Here is a 26690-nt window from a genome sequence, read left to right on the forward strand (position 1 = left end):
TATTGCAGACTCAGCTATAAAACAGTTACAAGGATGATGGAAAGCGAGATTTGACGCTGATTGAGGTTGGAGTCAATGCTTCGGAAATCCTCGTTGCTGGCCGGAGCACCTGGAGAAAAGCAGCCTGGAAGCCGAGGACAATAAAATAATACGGTAGTGGAGAAGGAAAAATCCTCAGTCGATCTTGGACCAATGTTATTATTCTGTGCCAGTTGCAGAAAGAACTGCCACTCATCAATTGGCCTCGACAAATTCTGGATTCACTCTCTGATACAGGATCCCTGTACTAATACAGAATCCCTATACTGATCTTGGACCTCCACACTGATACAGAATTCCTTTACTGATACTGGATTCCTATACTGATACAGGACTTTGATACTGATACTGGATTCCTGTACTGATACAGGATCTCTGTATAGATATTGAATCTCTATACTGATACTGGATCTCTATATTGGTACAGGGTCTGTTTACTAATACAGGAACCGAATACTACTACAGGATCTCTATACTGATATTTATTCCCTATACTGATTCAGGATCTCGGTACTGATACTAGATCCACACACTGATACAAGTTCCCAACTCTGATGCAGGATCTCTATAGGTACTGGATCTCTATATTGATACAGGGTCTGTATTCTGCTACTGGATCCCGATAAGGATATTTGATCTCAATACTGATACAAGATCTCTCTACTGATATAGGATCCCTACACTGATACTGGATCTCAATATTGATGCAGGATACCTATACCGATAGCTATCATTCCTTAGTTTATGAAATAGTACAAAAATACATGTATAGAGCTAAACTGCAATATTGGAATTTAGAGACATTTGTAAAAAGATAGTTCAAAAGGCCAGAAAAGTAATTTAAAGATAGACAAAAAAAGTTAGTTGAAACGAATAAAGCCTTGACCAAACCACTTCACCGTATTCACAATCAGTATTTGTTATGCTTCATTTTTAAAGCTTACCCAAGTTTAATAACATATCCCACTTAATTTGTCCAACAGTTATGAAATTAGGAAATCAGGAACAGATTTTTGAAGAAATTATTTAAGTTTTAGTTCACAATCTGAGAGATAAATTAGAGGTAAGTTAATAATTTATGTTTTCTAAATACATATTGAATATCAAAGGAACACTTCAAAGATAATGGACTATTTCTGAATTATTGCTCCCTGATTATTAGGATAGAAAACCTAAACCCTGGACAGCTAGGAAACCAGCAAAATGTGTTTTATACGTAAAGTAGTGGAACAAAGCCAGTAAAGAACACATTGTGGAATAAGGACATTTTTAAAAAGATTTTTCAAATTACTTTTCTCTTCAATATAAAATGTGCTGAAAACTATTAGACAGTAATATATGCACTCTGAGGAGAATCACTACTTCACAAATGGTACATCTGAACTTGACTTGTTGACCATCATGGTCTTCCATAGCTTGCATTTATTATTTTATTATTTCTTCAGCTGCCAGATTCTCAGTTCTTCCTATTCTCCTCAAATATCATAAATGCTTCAGTTACAATCAATGTTATTTAAAGATAATATTCAACTATATTTGGTTTAACATTAATATTGTGCCAATCCTTGCTGGAATCAGGCATCTTGTAACTCGCACCCAAATTTCTGTTATTCTTTAAGCCAAAAAAATTGTTTACATTTAGGATATATTCCTCTCCTCGTACAAATGCCTCCAGGCTCCCCCACAGTGTGTTGTATTAGATTTTCCAGAATATATTTGATAAAAGTCCCACACTACAAAAGGGTGCAGAGGAGATTCAGAAGGATGTTGCTTGGGCTGGAGTGTTTCATTTGTAAAGAGAGGCTGGCTAGGCTGTGGTTGACTTCCTTAGAGCAGAGAAGGCTGAGGTGGGACCTGATTGAGGTGTATAAAATTATGAGGGATGTAATTAAGGTAGATAAGAAGAAACTTTTCTCCTTATTAGAGGGATCAATAACCAGGGTACATAGATTAAAGGTCAGAAGCAGAAGATTTAGAGGGGATTTGAAGGGAAACTTTTTTCACCCAGAGGGTGGTGGGAATCTGGAACTCACTGACTGAAAGGGTGTTAGAGGCAGGAACCCTCACAACGTTTAAGAAGCATTCAGATGAGCACTTGAAATGCATAGCACATAAAGCTACAGGCCAAGTGCTGTAAAATGGGATTGGAATAGACAGGTGTTTGATGGCCGACACAGACTCAATGTGCCGACGGGGCTCTTGCTGTGCCCTAAAACTCTCTGACTATGAGTCAAGAAGATAATCTTGAGATGACTGGGATTCAGGAATTTTCTGAATGGGAGAAAGCAACTGATGCTTACTAGAGGGGTTGCTGGAGGTGGAAGGAAGCACAAAGTGGGATCTCTTAAAGACTATTGTTGGGGCCAGTTCTGTTCTTAGATGCAGAAAATCAGAGTAAACTATTCTTGCTTACAGACAATACCGCCCTAGGAGGAATAATAAATTAGAAGAGCTGACTCTGAAATTAGAGAATGATCTGGACAAAATATGCAAGTGGGTAGATTAACCGCTCGTTCTCAATGAAAGGTATTGAAGTAGCTAAAGATGATGTTGCAAAAGACCTTGAGAGTCAAAATACACACCCAAAGCAAAGCAGCAATCAGTGAAGTCAATAGAATGTTGAACTACATTGTTGAGGCATTATAATACAAGTTAGAGAATATTGTGTTCAAAGAGTACCATCTTAAGTACTGTGTCCTTTCCTGGTCTCAGAGACACTGAGAGATATTTAGTTGTTGAAAGCTGTATCAAGATAAGTAACGATGATGATCCCTCATCATAAGTTTCAGTTATGATTGGTAAAACTCAGAAGTCTGAGAGGTAATATCATGGAGACATATACAATGTAAATGGAATGGAAATGACCAATCTTGAAAATTGTTTAATATAAACTGGAGGAATAGAACAAAATGCCAATCTTGTAAAAGGGAAATTTAGCCATGACATCAAGGGGTTTTTCCTCAAATAAAGAGCACTCAACACATGGAATGGACTGCCAGATAATGTTGTAGAGATGGAGATCCTGGAATTAATAATAACCAGTTGACTACTTCAATGGTGGGACTTTAGGGTCATTCTGCATTGATGATGAGTTAAGATGATCTGAACGACAATGTCTTGCTTTTATTGACTCTCTAATTTTTGATGCAAGCCACATGTGGAAATGCTTTAAAGGTCCCCAAACAGTAACTACACTATAGGATGGGATGTACAGGAAGAAATAATGGATTAATAGGGGCTTGTGAGAAAGGTATGGTGATAATCGGCGTGGTAGCACGGTGGTTAGCACTGTTGCTTCACAGCTCCCGGGTCCCAGGTTTGATTCCCGGCTTGGGCCATTGTCCGGGCGGAGTCTGCACTTCTCCCTGTGTCTGCGTGGGTTTCCTACGGGTGCTCTGGTTTCCTCCCACAAGTCCCGAATGGCATGCTGTTAGGAACTATGTGCATTCTGAATTCGCCTATCTAAGAACAGGCTCCGGAATGTGGCGACTAGGGGCTTGTCACAGTATCTTCATCGCAGTGTTAATGTAAGCCTACTTGTGACAATAAAGGTTATTATTATAATCATGGGTGATTTTAATCTATATATAGGTTTGATGAATCAGATTGATCAAGGTAGCCTCGAAGGTTAGATCATAGAGTTTTTCACTGCAGTCTCTTTTTACAGTACCATGATCTAGAGCTAACCAGAGAGCAGGCTGTTCTAGACCTGGTAATGTGCAATGAGACATAATCAATTAATGATCTCGTAGTAAAGAAGCGTCTAGGTAGGAGTGATCATAATATTGTTGTATTTCCCACTCAGTTTAAAGGAGAGAAGAATGATTTCAAGACTTAGTCTTGAACTGAAATAAGGATATAAGGACAGAGCTGGCTAAAGTGAATTGTGAAATTAGATTAAAGGACAGGTCAATAGAGATACAATAGAAGACAGTCACAGAGATTTTTCATAACATATTTAATTGCAGTGAGAAAGAAAGGCTATATGAAAAGAATGCATCATTCATGGCTAACTAAGAAAGTTAAAGATAGTATCATATTGAGACAAAATATGTATGATTATGTGAAGATTAGTGGCAGGTCAGAAAGATGGACAAAATATTAATTTCATTTTCATTTTCAAAATATAAAAACAGTGAAGAATGACTGTACAGAATGAAGGTGAATTGAGAGTGTGAGATAAAGCTAACTAGATATATAAAATCAGGCAATAAGAATGTGTGCAGTTATTTAAAAAGAAAATAGTAACTAGATTGAACATTGGTCCTCCAGAGAAGATCTGTGGAATTAATAATGGGAAATAGGGAAATGGCAGATGCCATTTCTTATAGATATTTTGTGTCTGTCTTCACTATAGAAGACACAAATAACATCCCAGAATTAATGATAAATCAAGAGGTGAGAGGGAGGGAGGAACTTCAAAAAATTACAATCATCAGGGAGAGGGTACTGAGAAAATTATCGGAACGAAAGGCTGACAAGTCCTCTGGTCCTGATGTACTTCATCCCAGGGTCTTAAAAGAAGTGGCTGCTGAGATAGTGGATGTTTAGTTGGGTTTAATTTTCCAAAGTTCCCTTGATTTGGGAAAGGTCCCCTCAGGTTGGAATTTGGGGAATGTAACTCATTCGCTCAAGAAATACAAGAGACAGAAAGTAGATTAGAGGCTAGTTAGCCTAAAATCTGTCACAGGAAAAATGCTAGAATATATTATAAAGGAGGTTATCTCAATGCAATGCAGAAACAACATGCTTTTGTGAAACGGAAATCATGTTCGACAATTTTTTAGAGCTATTTGAGGAAGTAACAAATAAATGTGATGTCGTAGATTTTCAAAAGGCATTTGAAAAAGTGCCACATAAAAGGTTATTACACAAGTTAAGAGCTCATGGTGTAGGGCTAATATATTATGATGGATAGAGGATTGATTCGTTAACAGGAAACTGCTATTGAATAGTGGCCCATCATGCAGAAAATTGACAAATAATTTTGAAAATTTTGATATATCATATTGAAACACTTGCGCAATCCATTTGGGATATTACTTCCCATGAAAATAATTAAGAAAGAGGTGGATCAGAGGAAAAATCCCCTTCTGATGCCATGCTGGCTTTGCATTACCATATAGGTAATCCTCAAATTTTCTCCTGTCACTCCCACCGTCATTAAATTCCATTGGCTCCCACTCCCCAGCATCTGAAAATTCTAACCTAACCTTATGTTTAAACTCTTCCATAGCCTTCCTTCTCCCTACCTCCATAACTTTCTCCACCTCTATCACTTCATCTATTGGTGACTTTGCTTTCAGGCACCCCAGAATTCCCTCTCTGCTTCTTCAACTCCTTCTCATCCTGTAACATTTTCCTTCAAACAACATTCCATGATCAAGCTTTTGATCACTCTTCCTAATATCTAATTATTTTGATATATCGGTATATGATTTTCCTTAAATCTTTGGAAAACCTGGGGTTGTATATCTACGCCGACCTTCAGTTTACAATGAGCATTCCCATCCTCTATAATCCCCATTGATTTATAATCCCCCACTGTAACACAGAAGGAAAACTGCTGTTGTTGTCATTGTTATACAGCAGACATTGTTATTCTGTATAATATTAGAATGTGATTGATAGTCTGACTTTATTTGGTTGCTTTATCAAAAAGGGTATCAAGATAGTTTCAATCCATTCTCAGAGATCTTCCTATTTTCAACGACTTGATCATCACTTCATGAAGTCAATCTTCATGAATCTCATTCGGACTGCTTAATACAGAGATGAGGAGAAATCTTTTTATTCAGAGGGTCATGAATCTTTGGAATTCTTTACCCCGGATGGCTGTGGAAGCTCAGTCATTGGGTAATTTTGAAGTAGAGATTGACAGATTTCTAAATGTCAATGACATAAAGGGATATGGGGATATTGTGGGGAAAAGGCATTGAAGGGGATGATCAACCATGATCATATTGAATGGCAGTGCAGTTTCAATAGGCCGAATGGCCTATTCCTACTCTTCAGTTCCGATGTTCCTATGTTCAATTAACATGTACAAATCTGTTCAAATGAAAATTTGATTAGGGTTTAAGATTGAACGGATTTGATCAGAGGTGGTAATTTTAGAATAGATGGGCCAAACCTGAATATACATGATGATGGAAACTGATGATCAAATTTATTCTCTTTTTAATAATTTTTTTTCCAATTAAGGGGCAATTTAGTGTGGCCAATCCATCTAACCTGCACACCTTTGGGTTGTAGGGGTGAAACCCACGCAGACACGGGGAGAATGTGCCAATTCCACACGGACAGGGACCCAGGGCCGGGATTCGAACCCGGGTCCTCAGCGCCGTACGCAGCAGTGCTGACCACTGCACCTCTTTATCGCCCAATCAAATTTATTCTCATATAGAAAAGTTTAAGTTAGAAACTGGAAGAGAGGTTTCCAAGAGAAGCATGAAATAGAAACTAGAAAAAGTTCCAATAAAAGAGTACAACATGATGTGTTCAGAGACAAAGAAGTGAAGCTAATGTGTGGTAAGATTACTATAATATTAATGATATTAATAATAATAATCGCTTATTGTCACAAGTAGGCTTCAATGAAGTTACTGTGAAAAGCCCCTATTCGTCACATTCCAGAACCTGTTCGGGGAGGCTGGTATGGGAATTGAACCCGCGCTACAGTCCTTGTTCTGCATTACAAGCCAGCTGTTTAGCCCACTGTGCTAAACCAGCCCCTATAGGTATCACATGAGGATCATAAAAAGTTATTTATGGATAGGATAATGGGGACAAGGCTAATAACTGAAAAATAATATGAATTTTATGTTGGTGATTTGGAATTTTTAGAAGCGATAAGAAATTAGTCGCACTTATCATGATGATCTAACAGTAAACAAAGTAGATTAGATAGATAGAGAAATACAGCACAGAACAGGCCCTTCGGCCCACGATGTTGCGCCGAACTTTTGTCCTAGGTTAATCATAGAATTTTGGACAATTTTTCATGGCCAATCCACCCAACCTGCACATCTTTGGACTGTGGGAGGAAACCGGAGTACCCGGAGGAAACCCACGCAGTCACGGGGAGGATGTGCAGACTCCTCACAGACAGCGACCCAAGTCGAAATTGAACTTGGGACCCTGGAGCTGTGAAGCAATTGTGCTATCCACAATGCTACCGTGCTGCCCTTAAGAAGTTAACCTACACTCCATTATTCTACCCTAATCCATGTACCTATCCAATAGCCGCTTGAAGGTCCCTAACTTTTCCGACTCAACTACTTCCACAGGCAGTGCATTCCATGCCCCCACTACTCTCTGGGTAAAGAACCTACCTCTGACATCCCCCCTATATCTTCCACCATTTACCTTAAATTTATGTCCCCTTGTAATGGTGTGTTCCACCCGGGGAAAAAGTCTCTGACTGTCTACTCTATCTATTCCCCTAATCATCTTATAAACCTCTATCAAGTCGCCCCTCATCCTTCTCCGTTCTAATGAGAAAAGGCCTAGCACCCTCAACCTTTCCTCGTATGACCTACTCTCCATTCCAGGCAACATCCTGGTAAATCTCCTTTGCACCTTTTCCAAAGCTTCCACATCCTTCCTAAAATGAGGTGACCAGAACTGCACACTTAACTGAAAATGAAAACATAAATAAGTATTTTTGATGGTAAACCTGCGATCAAGATAAATAGTCAATATTGGGTACAACAAACAAGAGCATCATGACGAAAGGTTGCTTGAGTAGAATTAAAATTATGTTGTGTAGAGCATATTGGAGGATACTGTAACCATATTATGAATATGATGGTATAATCAGGGCCAAGGTTAAAAAAATCTGATGTTTCAATATCCTACAATCAATTGTTTGTTAACCACTACTGTCCAGACTGTGTAATATTAGTTGTAAAATATAAAAATACCACTCAGATCAATAAGATTTCTGTACAACAAATAAGGAAATATATGGGAGGTAGTTACATAAGTGAAGAAACTGATTTGTACTTATTACAATGTAGCTCAATGGCAAAAATAAAACTAGTATTAATTTAGATTCTTTCATTAATACAGAAAGAAACAACGAATGTGGACAAAATAATTTAAATCACCCTTTGTCAAAATTCATAACATGCATCAACACCTGGGCAAATAGTTCCTTTTTATCTCAAATCTTTTTAAAAACCTCATTCACCTGAATTGTTGTGTTTAGAGTGCAAATTGTTTCCTCTGCTGGGTTGGTCCAGTACAAGGGGGCATAACCTTAAATTCGAACTTTACACAAAGAGGAGTGGAAATCTGAAACTCTACTCCCAAAAGTAGTTGCGCATTGGTCAACTGAAAACTTCAAAACTAAGATTGATAGATTTGCATTGAGCAAGTGTATTAAGGGCTAAGGAGCTAAGGCACATGGATGGAGTTTAAACTTTTTTTGGTGCAGATCAAGTAACCAAGGAAACTAAATCAAACTGAAGGACAAATTAAAAGTACAGCCCCTTAAAGGGATCCTGCCTTAAACAAAGACAAATCACATATGAAACTTAGAACATCAAACCAAAACATGATTAAGGGGATCGATAAAGTACCCTAGTCCTTGTGGTGCCCACCTTACGGAAGGCCTTGACAGTGCCCGTGGGCTCCACGTGCTCCCTCTCCTGGGTCACCCAACCATGAATGTAGCAATGGTAGAGAGGAAGACAGTCGGGTGGGACTATCCCTTCAGTCTCCTGCTACTTGGACCTGTTTATGGATAGTTTGGTCAGGTCCAGGAGCAGGTTAAAAGATGCAGATCAGGCATGAACTAATTGAATAGTGGTTTCGTTCAAGGGCCTGAATGGCCTGTTCCTTTCCCTATGTTCCTAAACTGAAGAGCTCACCACTGGGAAGCTATCTGATTGGTTGTGTATATGAAGAGACTTAAGGAGTAGAATTTTACGGCCACTCCCACTGGCAGGATTGTCCTGCCAAAGCCAAAGAAGCTTTGAACGGCTCATTCATTTTCCACCTCCGTCCCACCGTAATGGGGCCATAAAATTCCACCGATATCTACATTATTCCACTGGAACGATTCAGTTTTTTGTGGAATAATGATAGTCATTTCCCCACCTTTTTGGATTTTAAGCTTTGGGACTGATTAAATGGACTGTAACAATGGAGTATACAAGTCAAATTATCACATCAATATTAAAAACAAAGTTCAAGTAGCTGGGAACTTAAAACAGAAAAAAACTTTCAGCTGGTCAGGCATCATCTGTGCCGGGAAAAGTGTTAATATTTAGCAGTAAACCCGAAATATTAAACTCTGTATCTCTCTCTGCAGATGCTGGCTTGCCTCCTGCTGAGTATTTCCAGTATTTTCTGTTTTATGCCATATAAATATTTCAGATTCCAACATAATCTAAATAAATTGACTGTTATACTGTTGCTTTTACATATGCTCCCTGCTTCCATGACTAGTTCTGGATGTGCAGCCACGATGCTATTGAATAGAGGAGGGGGCTGGAAAACCTGGATTTCCTACTCCTCACCCTAGTTCCTACGTCCTTATCAATACCCCAGTCAAAAGCAAAATACTGCAGGTGCTGGAAATCTGAAATAAAATTCAGAAAGCGCAAGAAATATTCAGCAGACCTGGCAGCATCTGTGGATAGAGAAACAGGGTTAACGCTTTCTGTCTAATGACAACTATGACATCCAGGCTGCATTTACTTTGATAATGCGCTGGGCTATACAATTCTCACTGTGTGCCAGATTCTAACCCTCCTTCCCTCTTCTCCAGCGCATTTCATTTGCGTTCTGCAGGCTGCACAAACCACTGACCCACTGTAAATTTTCAGACAATTTAAATGATTGCGAATGGTGACACCGCATTATTTCCGTTGTTTTGCTGTGACAGGAATTCCGTTTCACCCCTTTAACTGGCAGACACTCAGATTTAGGAAAACTGCACAAAGAAAGGGTTTTCTTTGAAAATGCAATCTTCAAAGGCGTGGGTAATTTGCATTGAAAGCACCACCCACAGTATTACCAGTTTTAATAGGATTACCCCTGGCTTCCTTATTCCTGAATGATCAGCTGTTCCTCCCATATGTATATCCCTGTTTCAGTATTGCTATTTCACTAAAACAAAATCCCTTTGGAGTAAAACATCATCCCCAAACTGGGACGACCTCCCTTTACAGTGGCCTTAGCTAGGGTGGTTATTCAATTGTTGCTCCTATCTATTGCAATGACAGCTTGTGAATTGGAATACTCTAGCAGTGGAAATGAAATCGCCCTGTTGGTCATATCGCACGCATGGAATACGGGTTAATACTGACTTAAACGCAGCTGGAACCCAACGAAAAGTATATCTAATAACCTCTGTTAAGGGGGTGTTAAGTTAAGTTAACCGTCTTCGGGAAATTGATGTGTTTTTTTTGCTTTGTTGGAAAAGTTCAATAAATCCGCACAGAAACGCCTTCCAGCGCAGAAGGGGCGAGGCCAGGCCATATTTACTGAGAAAAGACAAGTATATTACACAGTCTTTTGCTGCCTTGGCGAGATTCTCTGCGCCAGCTCGCGTCATATGATCTGCTCAGTGCTGTTCTCCCTCAGTCACATCGCCCTCAAGAGTGCGAACGACATCAGCGCTGGGACTGAGGAGAAATCTCAGCGTTCAACTGCTGACACCGCCTCAGACGCTCCACACACCTCCTCTCATTGAAGGACAGCGATCTCAACTCAGTGAATAACCCGCAGTTACCGAACGGCTAGAGGCGATGGCTTGCGAAGCTCCGAGGCTGTTCAGCACAACAGCGTGAAGCTGACACGACCGGGAATCTCCAGCAGAAGGAAGCAATCGCAGTAATACTGGAAAGAGTTTGGATTGCAATAAGCACTGAGGGAGGGGGGCGGTCTGAAGATATTTCATCTTGCCTTTCTGCCTTTTTCCTTAAAAGTGTAAAGGGGAAATGGCACAAAACCAAATCTGATATTCAAAAGGCCTATTTAGGGTTTTTTTTTTACATTTCTTTCGGCCAGACTGCTGATCTAACAATGTTTCTGTGATTTAAAGAATCTGGATGAACTGCAATCAAATAACTCGAAAATTATTCCAGAAAGGCTTACCCAAATTTTGAGGGAAAGCAAAAAAAAACTTGGCATTTGTTCAGCTTGTTGAGAAGTGGATGGCTGTGAAGGTGTTAAATGTGACAGTGTCTGAGTGGAGTCGGCAGAGCAGATGTTGACGGGACCTGGTGTGGGGCTGTCGAAGGCGTTTCTTTTTAAAGAGGTGAGACCCCAGCACTCCGAGTCCTATGAGGAGGCTTCCAAAACACTTGGCTGCAAGATGTTACTCACAGCTCGGGCCAGTGATTCCGGGGCCCTACATCAGATCTGTCGGCACGCTGTAGCACTATAGATCTGGACAGGCTGCCGTTCACTGCTTTCTGCTTGCTACATTCGCGTCGATAGCTAGAACTTGATTTTGCGGCCGAGGATTTCCCGGAGATTCCCCCCACCCCTCCCAAAGTGAGCCTCGAGTCACTGCAGTAGCTGCTATTAGGAGACATCACCCGCAGGTTACTATGCAATTTCGAATGCTATCTGTGGTTCTAATTTTATTAAACTGTATGGAATACATTGGCAGCCACAACGCCTCCAGAGGAAGGCGACACAGACGAAGTAAGTTTGATTATTTTTGAATTACTATTACACCTGTTTAAATTTCCAAATAGCGCTACTCCCCCCCCCCCCCCCCCTCAACTTTTGCACCCTCGGTTCCCTTTCACGGTTTGTCATCTAAATTCACAACATCAGCGTAGCAAAGACACTTTGCCGGGAGTTTGAGGGCTGGTTGGGGAGGGGGGAGGCTAGAAGGCTCCAGTTAACTTTTCTGTCAAGGGGCACTTCAATACGTCGATTGTAAAATAGCATTAATCTTTGCAAGATGCGGTGATGTCCAAAATCAGCCTGCACTGAGTGAGAGGAAAGTTCGAATGATCAGAAGAAAAGCAGTCAGTCCCACAAGTGGCGGCTGTAGCAGTGAGGAGCTGGGGAATTACAAGCCCCTTCTCAAGGCTGGGAGGGGGGCAGCGAGCCAGTGAGTGGTGGGGGGCCGCCCGGTGGGCATGCAGAGGCAGACTCTGTTCATTGCTGTTTCAATCCTTTAGATTCAGAAGATATTGCGCTAGGAGTGACAGGAATCCAACCACTGAAGGGGGTGGTGTGCTGAGTGCTTGTTTGTGAGAAGTGTTTTATTAAATAAAGATAACATGATATTGTGGCTCTGCCCTCTGCGGGAGTGTGCTGCGGTGTGCCGGTTTGAATAGCTGTGCAGGGGAAGCGGTGCCGGCTGATAGGACAACAAATACACATTCCCAGCAGCATTCAGCGTCCAGTCTCGTCCGTGAGCGTTTGCAAAAACTTGTAGGTCAAGGGTGCGGGTAATCAGGTCACCGGAGCGGGGTCAATAAGTGCATATTCCTTCATGGGATAGAGCTGTGCGGCCGAGAGTGCTTTTGTACTTGACACTTTGCTTATCGCCCTGAGATCGCGGAGCTAATGTGCTTCTTCTGTTTGACTGAAGAAGTATTTCAGTACTTCGCTTCTTGGTCAACTACATGTAACCTGAAACTCGCTGACAGCCACTCCTCGCGGTTCCTTCTCCTTAGCGCTTTGTAGGAACTGAAATTGACTATCTCATATTTATTGCTGTAACGTTCAGGTATTAGGAAGTGCTCGGTATGTTTATTTTCTTCGGAGAAAATAACCATCACACACGACCTTTTAATGTCAGTATTTATTCCCCGTAATATACTGATTAAAGGTGTTGTAGAGGGCCCCACAGCAAAATATAACCAACTGACAGATTTTGGAGATGATTCTTGCAATTTCCGTGATTACCTTTTTCGAAAAAGCTACTCTATAAATAACGGGGGTGTACTTTTTTTTAACGGATCCTTGATTTCTGCAATATCCATAAAGCCTCCAGTGTGTGAGACTCAGTTCGGATCTTAACACTGACGGAAAAACTACATCTCCTTCACAGTTCAAATGGTCAAAGCCTGTCTAAAATCTGCCTCATTCATAAGTTCTTGTGATCATCTGTGACAATATCCACCCCCAACCCCACCTCAAACCCCCTCACCTCGGATTTGCTTTTAAACCTGAGCGACCTTCTCATGTTAAGTCTTGCGAAAGGAAAGACAATTGTAAAACAAGCGGAGGAGCTCAAAAGGATGCGGCTACCTCATGGTATTCACCCTTCCCCCATAGCTACAGAAAGACAATCCGTCTGCTCTACCCACCCCCCGATGGTGGAATTCCAAGTGGCGGCGTGATTTTGTTATTTCTTTACAAATTTGGGCTTTGAATATCCGAGAAACAATCAAGTTGTGTCGCAAAGGAAGGAAAACCTCAGCAAACCAGGTGAAGTTCTCTGTTCTCAGCGCCACAAATTCTTCCAAAGCGCTCGGTGGAAGCGTTGCTTCTGGGGTCACCCAGACAGCGAGTGGAATTCCCCGGGGCTCTACACGGTCCATCGGGAATCTTTGCTGGAAATACGGCAGAAATTCCGGTTCCGTTCAATCTTTGGGTTTCTACTGCATTGTTCGCAAAGTGTAAAGGGGGTGACTGACCCATGTCTCCTTGGGGCTGTGACACCGAGATCTTAACTCCGCCGACAGGAGAGGTAGACACAGCGAGCATCGGAGATACCATTCCGACCTTGGGACTGTGAAAGCGCAGGAAGCAAGAGGAAAGAAAGCCATTCTCCAGCTCCCGAGTCTGCGGCAAAGTAGGGAAGGGTGACGTGAACTTTGATTTGGACGGCTGGGGTTGTTGAGGGGGAGTGGCAGTGCCTCAACAGAGCGGGAGTTGGTGCTGTGAAGAGCGAGAGAAAACAGAGGGAGATCGAGTGAAAAAGAAAAGGCTCAGATTAGACTCAGAACCAACAACAAGACGTGAACCTTTCTCCGGTTACTATAGATAGCAACCTGGCGAATGTTTCTAGCTTCCACCAGTCTGGAGCCTTCCTCAGCTTTTTTTGTCATCGTTTTTTTCCACACATTTTACGGAACCCCAAATAAAACTTTCAGTTGGGGGCCGTGGAGAAAGGATCGGTTTCCTTTATCCGCCTTTGAAATGTCATGCAAGTGAAACGTTATTGTGCAATCCATTGTCACAACCATATCTTCAACTGGTGGAATGGGCCATCTCTCGTGTCCCATTTAACATTCATTACTCGCTTCGAAGCCCTTCCCGCCCACATGTGTTCTGGTGCTCCAGTTTATGGTGTCGAGTCTCCGGGGAAATTCCGAGGGGAAGAACAGCCTCTCCTGTTACAGCCTGCCAGCCCCCTAGATTAGCTGTGCTAAAAACACCGCTCGAAGACCTCCCCCTTTTTCATGGAAGTTCATTCGCTTTTTTTCATATATAAGCCTCCCCAAACGAACACCTACTGCGACATCTTGTGTTGTAAAATATTATTTCGAAATGGATCTCCGGGCATGGCTGCTAAAAGTGCAGCCTTTTGTCTGGTGCGGTTGCTACTTTAACAGTACTCTGTTTAGCCATAATTTTCCAAAATGTCAGTGCTACAACCACCGGATTTTGCTTAAACCACTCTTATCATTACCCGATATTAGTTCAATCGCATCTCTCAGAACATTACAATTTTAAAGCAGGCAATCGGAAAGCAAAATAATGCAGATGATAGAGAAAGCAATGTTTGTCTCTAACACAAGTTAACATTGCCGAATTAGGCGTTTAGCTCCGGTGCCAACATTGTAAAGTGATTTTAACATGTAAAGGTGCCTCAGAAACAAACCAGTGACCGATCTCATTCTGCTGCCAACCCAAAGTAGGCACAAATCAAACATAAATGCATGATTAAAATGCAAGATTTAGTGGTCAGATATACTTAGAATCATGGAATCCCTACAGTGCAGAAGGAGGCCACTCGGGCCATCGAATCTGCACCGACCCTCCAAAAGACCACCCGACCTATGCCCACTCCCCCACCCTATCCCAGTAACCCTGCCTAACCTTTGTACATTCAGGGACAATTTAGCATGGCCAATCCACCTAACCTGCACATCTTTGGACTGTGGGAGGAAACCGGAGCACCCGGAGGAAACCCACGCAGACACGGGGAGAAAGTGCATACTCCACACAGACTGGCACCCGAGGCTGGAATTGAACCCGGGACCCTGGAGCTGTGAGGCAGCAGTATTGGAATCAATCCGATTGACCTATCCCTATTTATAGTTCGCTTGGTCTCCTTGTTTCGATTCGCTGGTTTTATTTGCGGCGGTGTAAGATAATGGAGTAAAACACGTCAACATAAAGCTGGTTTTCGGCTTATTTATCTGTTCAGGAGAGAGGGCTTGTTTGGGAAAATAAATTGGTCTTATTTTCTAAACCAAACCAAAACAGGATTTGTAAAGGGAAGGATAATTGGGGTGGGTGGGGGGGGGGGGGTACCCCATTACAAATCGTTCCCCAAACCTTTGCATCTGATCATATGTGTGTTTACTGTGGGAGACCGTTCAGCAGAATCATGTCTGCGTCCAGAATGTGTCTCCACTGAAGACTTTGAGAAAACAATTCATTTTGAAATTAATCCCCCCCCCCCCCCCCCCCTCCCCAAAAAAAAATCTCTGCTGAACGGACTCGGACTGTTACTGCAGTTCTGATCTGTTTAATGACTCCGAGCAACATTGAATTGGGGGTACCTCCAGTCCTTGGCAATCAAAAGTTACAATTAATTTGATCGCTACGTTTTGGCAGAAGGTTTGGTCAATGTGAATATAATGAAGGTGCGGGCGTTTGAACGATGGCATTTAGCAAGAGATTAGCCTGTGGGCAAAATAAATCCCAAATGGCTGAAAATCTCGATGAGAGGAAATCGTCTCCAATCCCTCTGGATTTGCCTGACACCGAGATGATGAGAGGAGACATTAACATCCCAGCTGAGATTCATTTGTCTTCAAAGCACTGGGGTTAGAGTGGGATCTTATACCGGCAAGGTCTGTTCCTGTAGTAAAATCCAGAATTCGGCAAAAATCGGAGGTGTGTCTAACCGTCAGATTAGTCGGCAGAGTTGAGAATATATATGCGGTTGGCTTGATCTTCAATGTTGAAGAAGTGGAAACATAACATGTCTTTTTAGCTGAAACGTGAGGATGAAAGTCAGTAAGGAAAACAAAAAGCTTTCAATTTAATTTCCTGCACTTGATGCTGTCAGGATAGCAGCACAGTCTGCGAGGTGACTGGGGTGGAAATATTGGCGGTTTCTCAGTGAGAGCTGCGAGGAAGCGTGTGGGAGGCTGATCTGGGCATTTCACACAGTCGCCCGTGTCGCCGCCCCATTGTGTCAACTCGGGGAAAGAAAGCAAAGGGCTCTTTAAAAATAAAACATGTTTCTGCAGAGGACTGAGAGGAGGTAACAGTTTCTCAGCCTGTCGAACCCATTCACGCGGTGACACTAAAAGCTCTTTAGTGGCGATATCGAGCAGCCCAATGTCGGCAAACACCCCCCCCCCCCCCCCCCCCCCCCCAGATTAAAGAGTTCAATTCGCGGTATGAACCCACTGCAATTTATTGCGCTGGTTTACATCGAGCGCCATTGACACAGGGGGGTGGAAATCTGTGACACAAATGCACAGAATTGCTGTTACTTGATTCTGCAAGATCCAGTCCACATTCATTTATCCCACACCCAACAAGACATCAGGAGCCAATGTAACTGTGGCTTCACAAACAAGGTACATGCTGTCAATGTGGAAGCCCCAGGTCGGCCGCTACCCCACAGGACAGCACTTCATAATTCCACACATCTGGTTTAGTTATTCTAGAGAAGAATTACAAATCTATCAGCCAGTTTGACCTGGCCATTTAAAGGCCCCGCTGCTTTTATTTCCCAATGCCAGCACGCAATGGAAAATAGTTGAGTCTTCGCTAACAGTTGGGGATGCTTTTGTGAAAATTAATAAATGGTCACAATACGTGTTGTTTTATGTGGATTGGGGTAAAAAGGGGGGGACCGAATCTCCCCCCCTCCCTCCCCCGCCTCCTCCCCCACCCCACCTCCTCCAAGGTAGGTCCGCGTGGGAAACGTTGGCCTTTCCAAACACCCACCAGTTGTATCACATTGTGGTATTTGTTTACTCAGCGTTATGATCCGCTTATTGCTTCCACTGACAGTCTGAACGATAAAAGTGATTCATGGCGTTCCTCAGCCCCGGGAATGGCCGGCTCCAAACACAACAACAGTTCCTGTTACAAAAACAACATTGACTTTTTTTTCACACAAACAGGGCAGCCAGTGTCTGTCCTCTTCTGGGCGGCGGGATCTGGAGTTTACATCGATGTGGAAGGGAGGAGTGAAATATTAAAATGTCTGGCTTTAACCTTCAGAAATCGGTACTTGCATTTTGAGTGGCGTTCCAAGTTTTATTTTGGCGCTCAGGAGATCGTGTCGGCATCATTAATCTTGATAATACCAGCTAACTCTTTACATTCATTACTGATCCAATCGTGGGGAGTGACTCCGGGCACTTCGGCGCTCAGTCTCGATTGGTTTGGGTTCGACCTTAAAAAAAACTGAACTCTATTCGCCAAACGCGGAGATAACTAGAATGTGGTGATGCAGAGATTAAAAAGACCACTCTCACTGCACCTATTCCCACCCCCTGTTTTTCACATTGTTCCCGGATTACCGTGAATCTGTTCCCGGATTACAGTGAATCTGTACCCGGATTACAGTGAATCTGTTCCTGGATTACCGTGAATCTGTCCCCGGATTACAGTGAATCTGTTCCCGGATTACCGTGAATCTGTACCCGGATTACCGTGAATCTGTTCCCGGATTACCGTGAATCTGTACCGGGATTACCGTGAATCTGTACCCGGATTACCGTGAATCTGTACCCGGATTACAGTGAATCTGTTCCCGGATTACAGTGAATCTGTACCCGGATTACAGTCAATCTGTTCCCGGATTACCGTGAATCTGTTCCCGGATTACAGTGAATCTGTTCCCGGATTACAGTGAATCTGTTCCTGGATTACCGTGAATCTGTTCCCGGATTACAGTGATTCTGTTCCCGGATTACAGTGAATCTGTTCCCGGATTACAGTGAATCTGTTCCCGGATTACCGTGAATCTGTTCCCGGATTACAGTGAATCTGTTCCCGGATTACAGTGAATCTGTACCCGGATTACAGTGATTCTGTTCCCGGATTACAGTGAATCTGTTCCCGGATTACAGTGAATCTGTTCCTGGATTACCGTGAATCTGTTCCCGGATTACAGTGAATCTGTTCCCGGTTACCGTGAATCTGTACCCGGATTACAGTGAATCTGTCCCCGGATTACCGTGAATCTGTTCCCGGATTACAGTGAATCTGTTCCCGGATTACAGTGAATCTGTTCCTGGATTACCGTGAATCTGTTCCCGGATTACAGTGATTCTGTTCCCGGATTACAGTGAATCTGTTCCCGGATTACAGTGAATCTGTTCCTGGATTACCGTGAATCTGTTCCCGGTTACCGTGAATCTGTTCCCGGATTACAGTGAATCTGTACCCGGATTACAGTGAATCTGTTCCCAGATTACAGTGAATCTGTTCCCGGATTACAGTGAATCTGTTCCCGGTTACCGTGAATCATGGCCATGCTCCTCACCATTTAGCTGCGGTAATGCGGCAGGCCTTCAATCTTCAGCGGAACCACAGTCGGTGGCTACACATGCTCAGATTTATCGCCACTCCTTTCCAGTTTAGGGACAAAGTTGAGCTTGTACGCATGATGTTTAAAAACGTGACTTTTCTTTATATTTGACCCCGACAATAAATACATGTGTCTTGCACGGTTGTAACAACTCTGCTGTTTTTTAAACAGTTGGGACCCAGCGATATGTATTGGATGTGTCCGCAGAGACACAGATTGTCTGATAGCGCGCGCTGCCTCTGTAATGCACCGCCTGAGATCTCTCGAACAAGCGACACTATTTAAATGCCTCTGAGCAGGGAGAATGCAGCATGTGCGCTGAAGCAGGTCTCCCTTACATCAATGCAAATGGTGAATATGGCAGCGCCACATTGTGTTACTTATCTCAGGGTAATGTCAGCTGATGGGAGCTGTCACCCTATACAGTGCCCACCTGGATTGATACGGGGGGGGGGGGGGGGAACAGCCTGCTGTCCGGAGCACACAGGCTTATTTCGATTTGCCGAAGTCAATTCTGACATGACGCATTATTAAACACCACCCACAGCACTTGATTGTAAGGCAAGCACTCTATGCTGCTCCTGGGACCTCTCTAAACCCCAAGTACAACCGCTGAGCGCAAAGCAGTGCCCATCTTTCGCCATTTTCGGCAAAACTGTCGTCTAATCGTCAGTTTTCACGTCGGAGCAAAGTGGCCTTTAGATATAATCGAATGCAAAATTGGCAGTGCAACTGAAGGCGGATCCAAAGCTGACTCTGAAGCCCACGTAAGCTAAGCAGTGTGAAACCTCTGCAGGAGGCCAGTGCACATTGCCCGAGTTTAGCACTGGCGGAGGCGAACTCCAATGTTGTGGAAAGCCAAGTCCAAAAAGTTCTCAGGCTGTTGGCTGGATATCCGAGTCAGTGGTTAGATCCGCACTCACCGAAGTTGGATGACTCGAGTCTTTCTAATGCTTGAGGTATCAGATATCTGACGTCTTCTTAACATTAAGAAGCAGCCAGCCCAGGGGAGCAGTGTTTTGTGTGGCTTCATTTTGTTGCCAGTTTTCTCACTTTCCCAGTCCTCGGAGCTCTTCAGGTGACAGCACATGGCATATCCAACAACCTCTTCACAGTGGAATGCTATGCCCAACTATTGATAATAATCACTATTGTTAGAAGTAGGCTTACAATTAACACTACAATGAAGTTACTGTGAAAAGCCCCTAGTCACCACATTCCAGCGCCTGTTCAGTGACACAGAGGGAGAATTCAGAATGTCCAAATTGCCTACCAGTATGTCTTTCGGGACTTGTGGGAGGAAACCGGAGCACTCAGAGGAAACCCACGCAGACATAGGGCAAACGTGCAGACTCCACACAGTGACCCAGGCCAGGAATCAAACCTGGGTACCTGGCGCTGTGAAGCTGTGCTAACCACTGTACTACCGTGCGGCCAATTTAAACATGACATAAAGTGAAACTTTTGTTCATTTCACTTCCATTCCCTCTGCTAGTTATTTTGCCCCCGTACTTAGTTACCGCATCACAACCTAACTGAGATTGACACAGGGAGACACAGGCTGGACTGACCCCACCTTCATCCCCTCTCTGCCCCCCCCCCCCCCCCCCCCCCCCCCCCCCCCCCCCCCCAACTACAACATCAAGGCCAAGCCGGGTCAGGAGCCTGTAGCTGCCGACAGCGAGACCGGCTTCGCAATCTTCTGAGTGGTCGCCTCCGCGCGTACTGGTCTATGAAAGAGAGCGTGGAAGGGTGGATGATGGTCCCCTCCCCCAGCTCTGGAGCCTCAGCAGCCCCCAGGTGGGCATTGCTGAGACAGCTGAGTGACCCACAAGAGCCCCTCAAATTAGAGTGGAGGGAGCTTCACTGGCTGCTCGACAATGCATCAGTAAACAAAATCGAAGGTGGCAGGTCCATCTGGATGGAGGGACTGAATCTTCCAAGCCTGATGATCCCTTCACCTTGGCACAGGGAGGCGGGCCTGCATTGAACACACCGGCGAGGCAGCAAAGTCTCACTCCTATTTATCTGGACCAAGGCAGCCGACAATGTAGCCAGGTGAATTCAACCCTAAGTGTCAATCAATGTAGGACAAAGCTGAACTTCAACCTCGAGCGATGCTCTGATTTGTGGTGCACGCACTGATGTGCGACAAGGATGTATCCAATTCTTGTGGGGTTTTTTCTAATTTTGTTTTTTAACTGTGGATTTCCATGGCAAGGTTTATGTTTGAGGATGAAAGGGTTGACATATGAGAAGAGATTGAACAGTTTGGGCTTATGCTCGCTGGAGTTTAGAAGAACGTGAGGGGATGTGATCAAGGTATATAAAATACTAGGAGGGATTGGTAAAGTAAACATAGACCAAATGTTCCCCCTTGTGGGGCAATCTAGAACGAGATGTCACAGATATAGATTGAGAGGCGGTAGATTTAAAACTGAGATGAGGAGGAACTATTTCTTGCAGAGGGTGGTGAACTCGCTGCCCCACTGTGCGGTGGAGTCTGAATCATTAATGGCTTCAAGAAGGAGATTGGTATAGTTTTGATTTTTTTAAAGAAGGGATATGGGAACAGGCAGTGAGGTGAATTTGAGACCAGGAAAACATGATCTGATTGAATTCATTCGAAGGGCTGAATTGTCTACTTCTGCTCCTAATTCCTACGTTCCTATGTTATGTTAAATATGACTACTGAATATTTTGGTAATCAAGTTGACAGTTGGCTGTACAATATTAGGAAGTTGATAAGGCAAATTACTGTGGATGCTGGAATCTGAAACAAAAACAGAAAATGCTGGACCATCTCAGCAGGTCTGACAGCATCTGTGGAGAGAGAATGCAGCTGACGTTTTGGGTCTGGATGGCTGTCAAGTTGATGTTCCCAAGGCACAGCTGATACTTGTCAGATGAGCCATCAGGCCAATGTGAAATGCATTCAATTATGAGTTTATGGGGAGAAAGATTTATTTTGGCTTTAATTTCCATTTCATCTTTGGGACATCTTTATATTTTTCATTCAACTCAAAATAAAATTCCGGGTAATTACCTTGAAATTATTTATTTAAAACACTAAAGACGACAAAATACAATATTTTGACATTTTCAATAAATTAGGCTGTCTTATTACCATCTAAAAGAGGTGTAATGCCTTACTATGCACGCAGTCACAAGTTGGTCTGAAATATTTAGATCATTAAAGATAGTTGATGGTGTTGTCACAGGGATTTCTATGAACCATTATGGTTAATGTCTGATACTTTCAAAATTTATTCCAAAAGCATTTTGTTTTGGATTAGGATTCCATAGTAAATATATTCAATATTTAGAAGCCTAAATGGGGCAACATTTCTCAAATCAGATAAATAATCTTCGGCAAGGCATATTTAATATTTAATAAGTGTCTTAAAGACAACATCAATAGTGAACTAATCGTTATTATTGCATTGATTTGGACAACTTCAATCTTTTCTGTGCTGTCTAAGCTTCCGACCCTATTACCATTCTATCTCAAAAAATGCCTACTTCTATCTTCATAAAATTGCCCATCTCTACCCTGCATCAGCTCATCTACTGCTCAATCCCTTATCCATAGTGTTGTTACCCCAAAATTGGACTGTTCCAATGGTCACCTCACCATCCTGCCACCTTGTATCCTCCACAAACTTGACGCCATCAAAAATCTGCTGCCCACATTCAAATCTCACAAAGTCCTGCTCACCCCTGCGTTTGCTGACCGAAATTCGCTCTCCATTCAGCAAAGCCTCTATTTTAAAATTCTTATTTCCAAATTACTCCATAGCATTACTCCTCTATACTTCTGTAATCTTCTCCTACAACCCTCGTGATCACACCACTTGTCTAATTCTGATCACTTGCACATCCCCAATTTATACTGTTCCATCATTGGTTGTTATGTTTGCTGGTTCCCACAAGTTAAAAATAATCACACTTTAGACTCAAAATGCCGGAGCTTCATTTGAGTATATTTCTTGCATTTCTCCATGTGGCACATGACTGCAGTGAAGCAGAAAATGAGCACCCTGGATGTACATTTCATAACAATTAATTTTATGAATATTTTAAGAGTCTTCAACTACCATGGCGCTAAGCTCTAGAAATCCTTTCTTCCTCTCTAACCTTTCTCTCCTCCTTTAGGATGCCCTGTAAAACTTATTTATTGACCAAGCTTTGTGTTCCTACTATCTTATGTGGCTGGGTGCCAATATTTGTTTGACACTGCTCTTTTGAGGCACCTTGGTACATTTTACTACATTAAAGGTGATATGTAAATGTAACTTGCTGTTCTTGCTGATGTCACTGATTGGATGCTTGGAAATGATGATTTGCTGCAAACGTGTGACTGGATATTGGAAGGAAAATGAGCAATGGTAGTACTTAATGAAGAGTGTTGAAATTGCAATGGATAATGTTTTGGAAGGAATCTTTGGCCAGCGGAAACATGGCCAAATGATGCAGAGCAGAAAGCAATGACACCAACAGAATGTTGAACTTTGTAGCCAATTCAGTAAAATTTAAGTCATGATCATATTGTCCTGAGGTCAGATTGTACTCTGTAAACAGAGCTAAGTGGTCCCACAACAAATAGAACAGATTAAAGTACTGTTGTCTTGCCACATCCAGTTGTGAATGGTAACAGACAGTTAAATAACTAACAGGCAGAGGAGGACTCATGAACATCCTCATTCTTAATGATGGTGGAGTCCAGCGTGTGAGTGCAAAATAACTGCTTGCAAACATTTACAGCCAGAAGTGCAATTTGATGCTCTATCTCAGCTGCTCCTGGAATTTCCACCATCTTCAGCCAGTTCAATTTGCTGTATGGAACATCATGAAGTGGCAGAATGCATTGGGTACAGCAAATCCTATGGGCTGAAGTAACATTGCAGTCATAGTGCTGAAGCTATGTGCTCCAGAAGGAGCTGCACCTTGAGCTAAGCTGTTCCATCACAGCTAAAACACTGGAACTAATCTGACACAGCAGAAAATTGCTCCGGTATGTTTTGGCACCTATAGCAACAGGAGAAGGAGTTAACTGGTGAGTAAGGGTGAGTAATTCTATTTTCTAGTTTTCAGTTTATAGTAAATAGTCCAAAGGTAAACTCAAGGTACAGCAGGGCAGCTAGGCCATATGGAATGTGCATCCTATGGCATATGATGAGTTGTGGATGCTTCACATGGTCTAGACAAGCATATGTGCAGGAAGTGTCACCAGCTGCAGAAACCTGAGCTCCAGGTTTCAGAACTCAAGCGATGGTTGAAGTCACTGTGATACATCTGCAAATCTGAGAATTACATGGATAGCATGTTTAAAGTGGTGGACAAGTGACAGGTTAGGACCATGCAGACAGAGAGGGTGTCGGTGAGCAACAGAACAGTCTAAAAGTACCAGACAGGTAGTGCAGGAGTCCACTGAGTCTATCTCACTCACTAACCAATTTTCCATTTTGCATACTGGTGAGGGCAATGGTTCCTCAGACGGGTGTAGCAAGAGCCAAGCTCATGGCGCCAGGGGTAGCTCAGCTGCACAGGTAGTAGGGTGGAAGATACAATAATTAGGAGAACAGACAGGAGTTTCTGCTACCATAGATGTGACTCTACGAGGGTATGTTGCCTCCCTGGTACCAGAGCATTCTTCTGGGGGAGGGTGAACAGCCAGTGATTGTGGTTCACATTGGTACCAATTACACAGGTAGAAAGTGGGATGAGGTTCTGAAAGTAAATTTTAGAAGCTAGGAAAGAGGTTGAAAAGCAGGATCTCTAAGGCAGTAATGTCAGGATTACTCCCAGTCCCGCATGCTATTGAAGATAGGAATGAGGATTGAACAAATGAACACATGACTGGAGAAATGGTATAGGAGGGAGGGCTGTAGATTTCTGCTGCATCGGGATTGGCTCTGGGGCATGTGAGACCTGTGCAAGGAGGTTGCACATTATCAGGACCAGGATTCATATCCTCACAGGGAGATTTGCTAGTGCTGTTGGGCAGGGTTTAAACTAGCTTGTAAGATAGATAGGAACCCGAGAGGGAACTCATATAGGAAAAAAAAACAAGGCCGGTAATGGGAAGTAGAAGAGTACTAAACAAAAGCGAAAGCAGCAGAAACAAATGCCATCATCAAATAGAGTCAAGATATGGAATCATTTAAAAAGGCAACTTAAAGACGCTAATGCAAGCAGCATTCACAGCTAAGTAGATGAATTGATGGCACAATTAGAAGTGGACGAGTAAGATCAAAATGCCATTGCAGACATGGCTGCAGATTACCAAGGTTGGGTGCTGAATATTCAAGGATATTCAATATTTAGGAAGGACAGGCAGAAAAAATGTTATAATAATAATAATCTTTATTATTGTCACAGTGACACCGCAATGAATTAACTGTGAAAGTTAGGGATAGAGATCAGTACATTAGTGAGAGAGGATCTCAGATGGGAAAAATAAGATGTAGAAACAGTTTGGATGGAATTAAGAAACAGCAAAGGGCAGCAAACATTGGTAGGACACCCTTATAAGTCATTAAACAGTAGTGGTGATGTAGGATATGGCATAAATCAGGAAAATCGGGGTGCAGGTAGCAAGGTAATATAGTAATCATAGTCTGGGTAAATCTGAGTAGTAATGCTGTGGAGGATGAATTCTGGAATGTATACAAAATGGTTTTCCTGAGTAGTATGCTGAGGAGCCAACTGAGGAGCAGGATATTTTACATCTTGTATTATGCAGTGAGAAAGGGCTCACTAATTATCTTGCTGTAAAATAACTTTTAAGGGGACATGACCATAATATGATCGAATTTTCCACTAAGTTTGACAACGATGTAGTTCACCCTGAAACTAGAGTCTTTAATCTAAACAAAGGAAAGTACATAGGCATGAGAGGGAAAACAGCTGTAGTAGTTTGGGAAAATTAATTACGATTGAAGGGAGGCAATGGCTAGTATTTAGGGAATTAGTACATGATTTACAATAAGTATACATTCTTTAAGGTAGAAAAACCCAATAGGAAAAATGAGTGAACTGTGGCTAACAAAGTAATTTAAAGATCATATTAGGTCAAAGGAAGAGCTTATAAAGTTGCCAAACAAATGTGGTAAGCGTGTAGATTGGAAACATTTTAGAAACTAGCAAAGGAGGACCAAGAAACTGATAAAGAAAGGGAAAATAGAATAAGAATACAAACTAGAAAGAAACATAAAAACATAAAAAACATGGGGCATGTGGGACCTGTGCAAGGAGGTTGCACTTTATCAGGACCAGGATTAATATCCTCACAGGGAGATTTGTTAGTGCTGTTGGGCAGGGTTTAAACTAGCTTGTAAGATGGATAGGAATCCGAGAGGGAATTTATATAGGAAAAAAAAACAAGTCCGGTAATGGGAAGTAGAAAAGTACTAAACAAAAGTGAAGGCAGCAGAAACAAATGCCATCATCAAATAGAGTCAAGGTATGGAATCATTTAAAAAGGCAGCTTAAAGACGCTAATGCAAGCAGCATTCACAGCTAAGTAGATGAATTGATGGAACAATTAGAAGTGGACGAGTAAGATCAAAATGCCATTGCAGACATGGCTGCAGATTACCAAGGTTGGGTGCTGAATATTCAAAAAAGTTACTAGAAGTATGTAGAAAGGAAAGGATGAGCAAAGAAAAATGTGCATCTAATGCAGGAAGAGGCAGGAGAATTTATAATGGAAATAGGGAAATGGCAGAGAAGCTAAATAAGGATTTTATGTATGTGTCTTCATGGAGGAAGCCTCCCAAATATTAAAGAGAACGAAGGGGCAAACACAACGAGGAACTGAAAGAAATGCGTATAGTAAAAATGTAGCTTTGGAGAAATGAATGGGTCTGAAAGTTGCTACATCTCCAGGACCTGATGATCTATATCACAGTGTGTTGAAAGAGATGGTTATAGA

General features: G+C 42.5%; 1 protein-coding gene across 2 annotated transcripts in view; it reads left to right on the plus strand.

Annotated features, from left to right (window-relative positions):
- The first annotated feature begins 10408 nt into the window (after positions 1 to 10408).
- Positions 10409 to 26690, plus strand: part of rspo3 (R-spondin 3) — a 108576-nt gene continuing 92294 nt past the window's right edge. Inside the window, exon 1 of one of the 2 annotated variants that reach the window (XM_038799764.1) lies at positions 10409 to 11703. In XM_038799764.1, the coding sequence (XP_038655692.1) occupies positions 11607 to 11703 (97 nt within the window). In that variant the 5' untranslated portion in view covers positions 10409 to 11606. The remainder of the gene's footprint in view (positions 11704 to 26690) is intronic. The other variant, XM_038799763.1, reaches the window with a different exon arrangement.

This window comes from Scyliorhinus canicula, chromosome 6, assembly GCF_902713615.1.
Source record: "Scyliorhinus canicula chromosome 6, sScyCan1.1, whole genome shotgun sequence".
In the NCBI taxonomy this organism is placed as follows: Eukaryota; Metazoa; Chordata; class Chondrichthyes; order Carcharhiniformes; family Scyliorhinidae; genus Scyliorhinus; species Scyliorhinus canicula.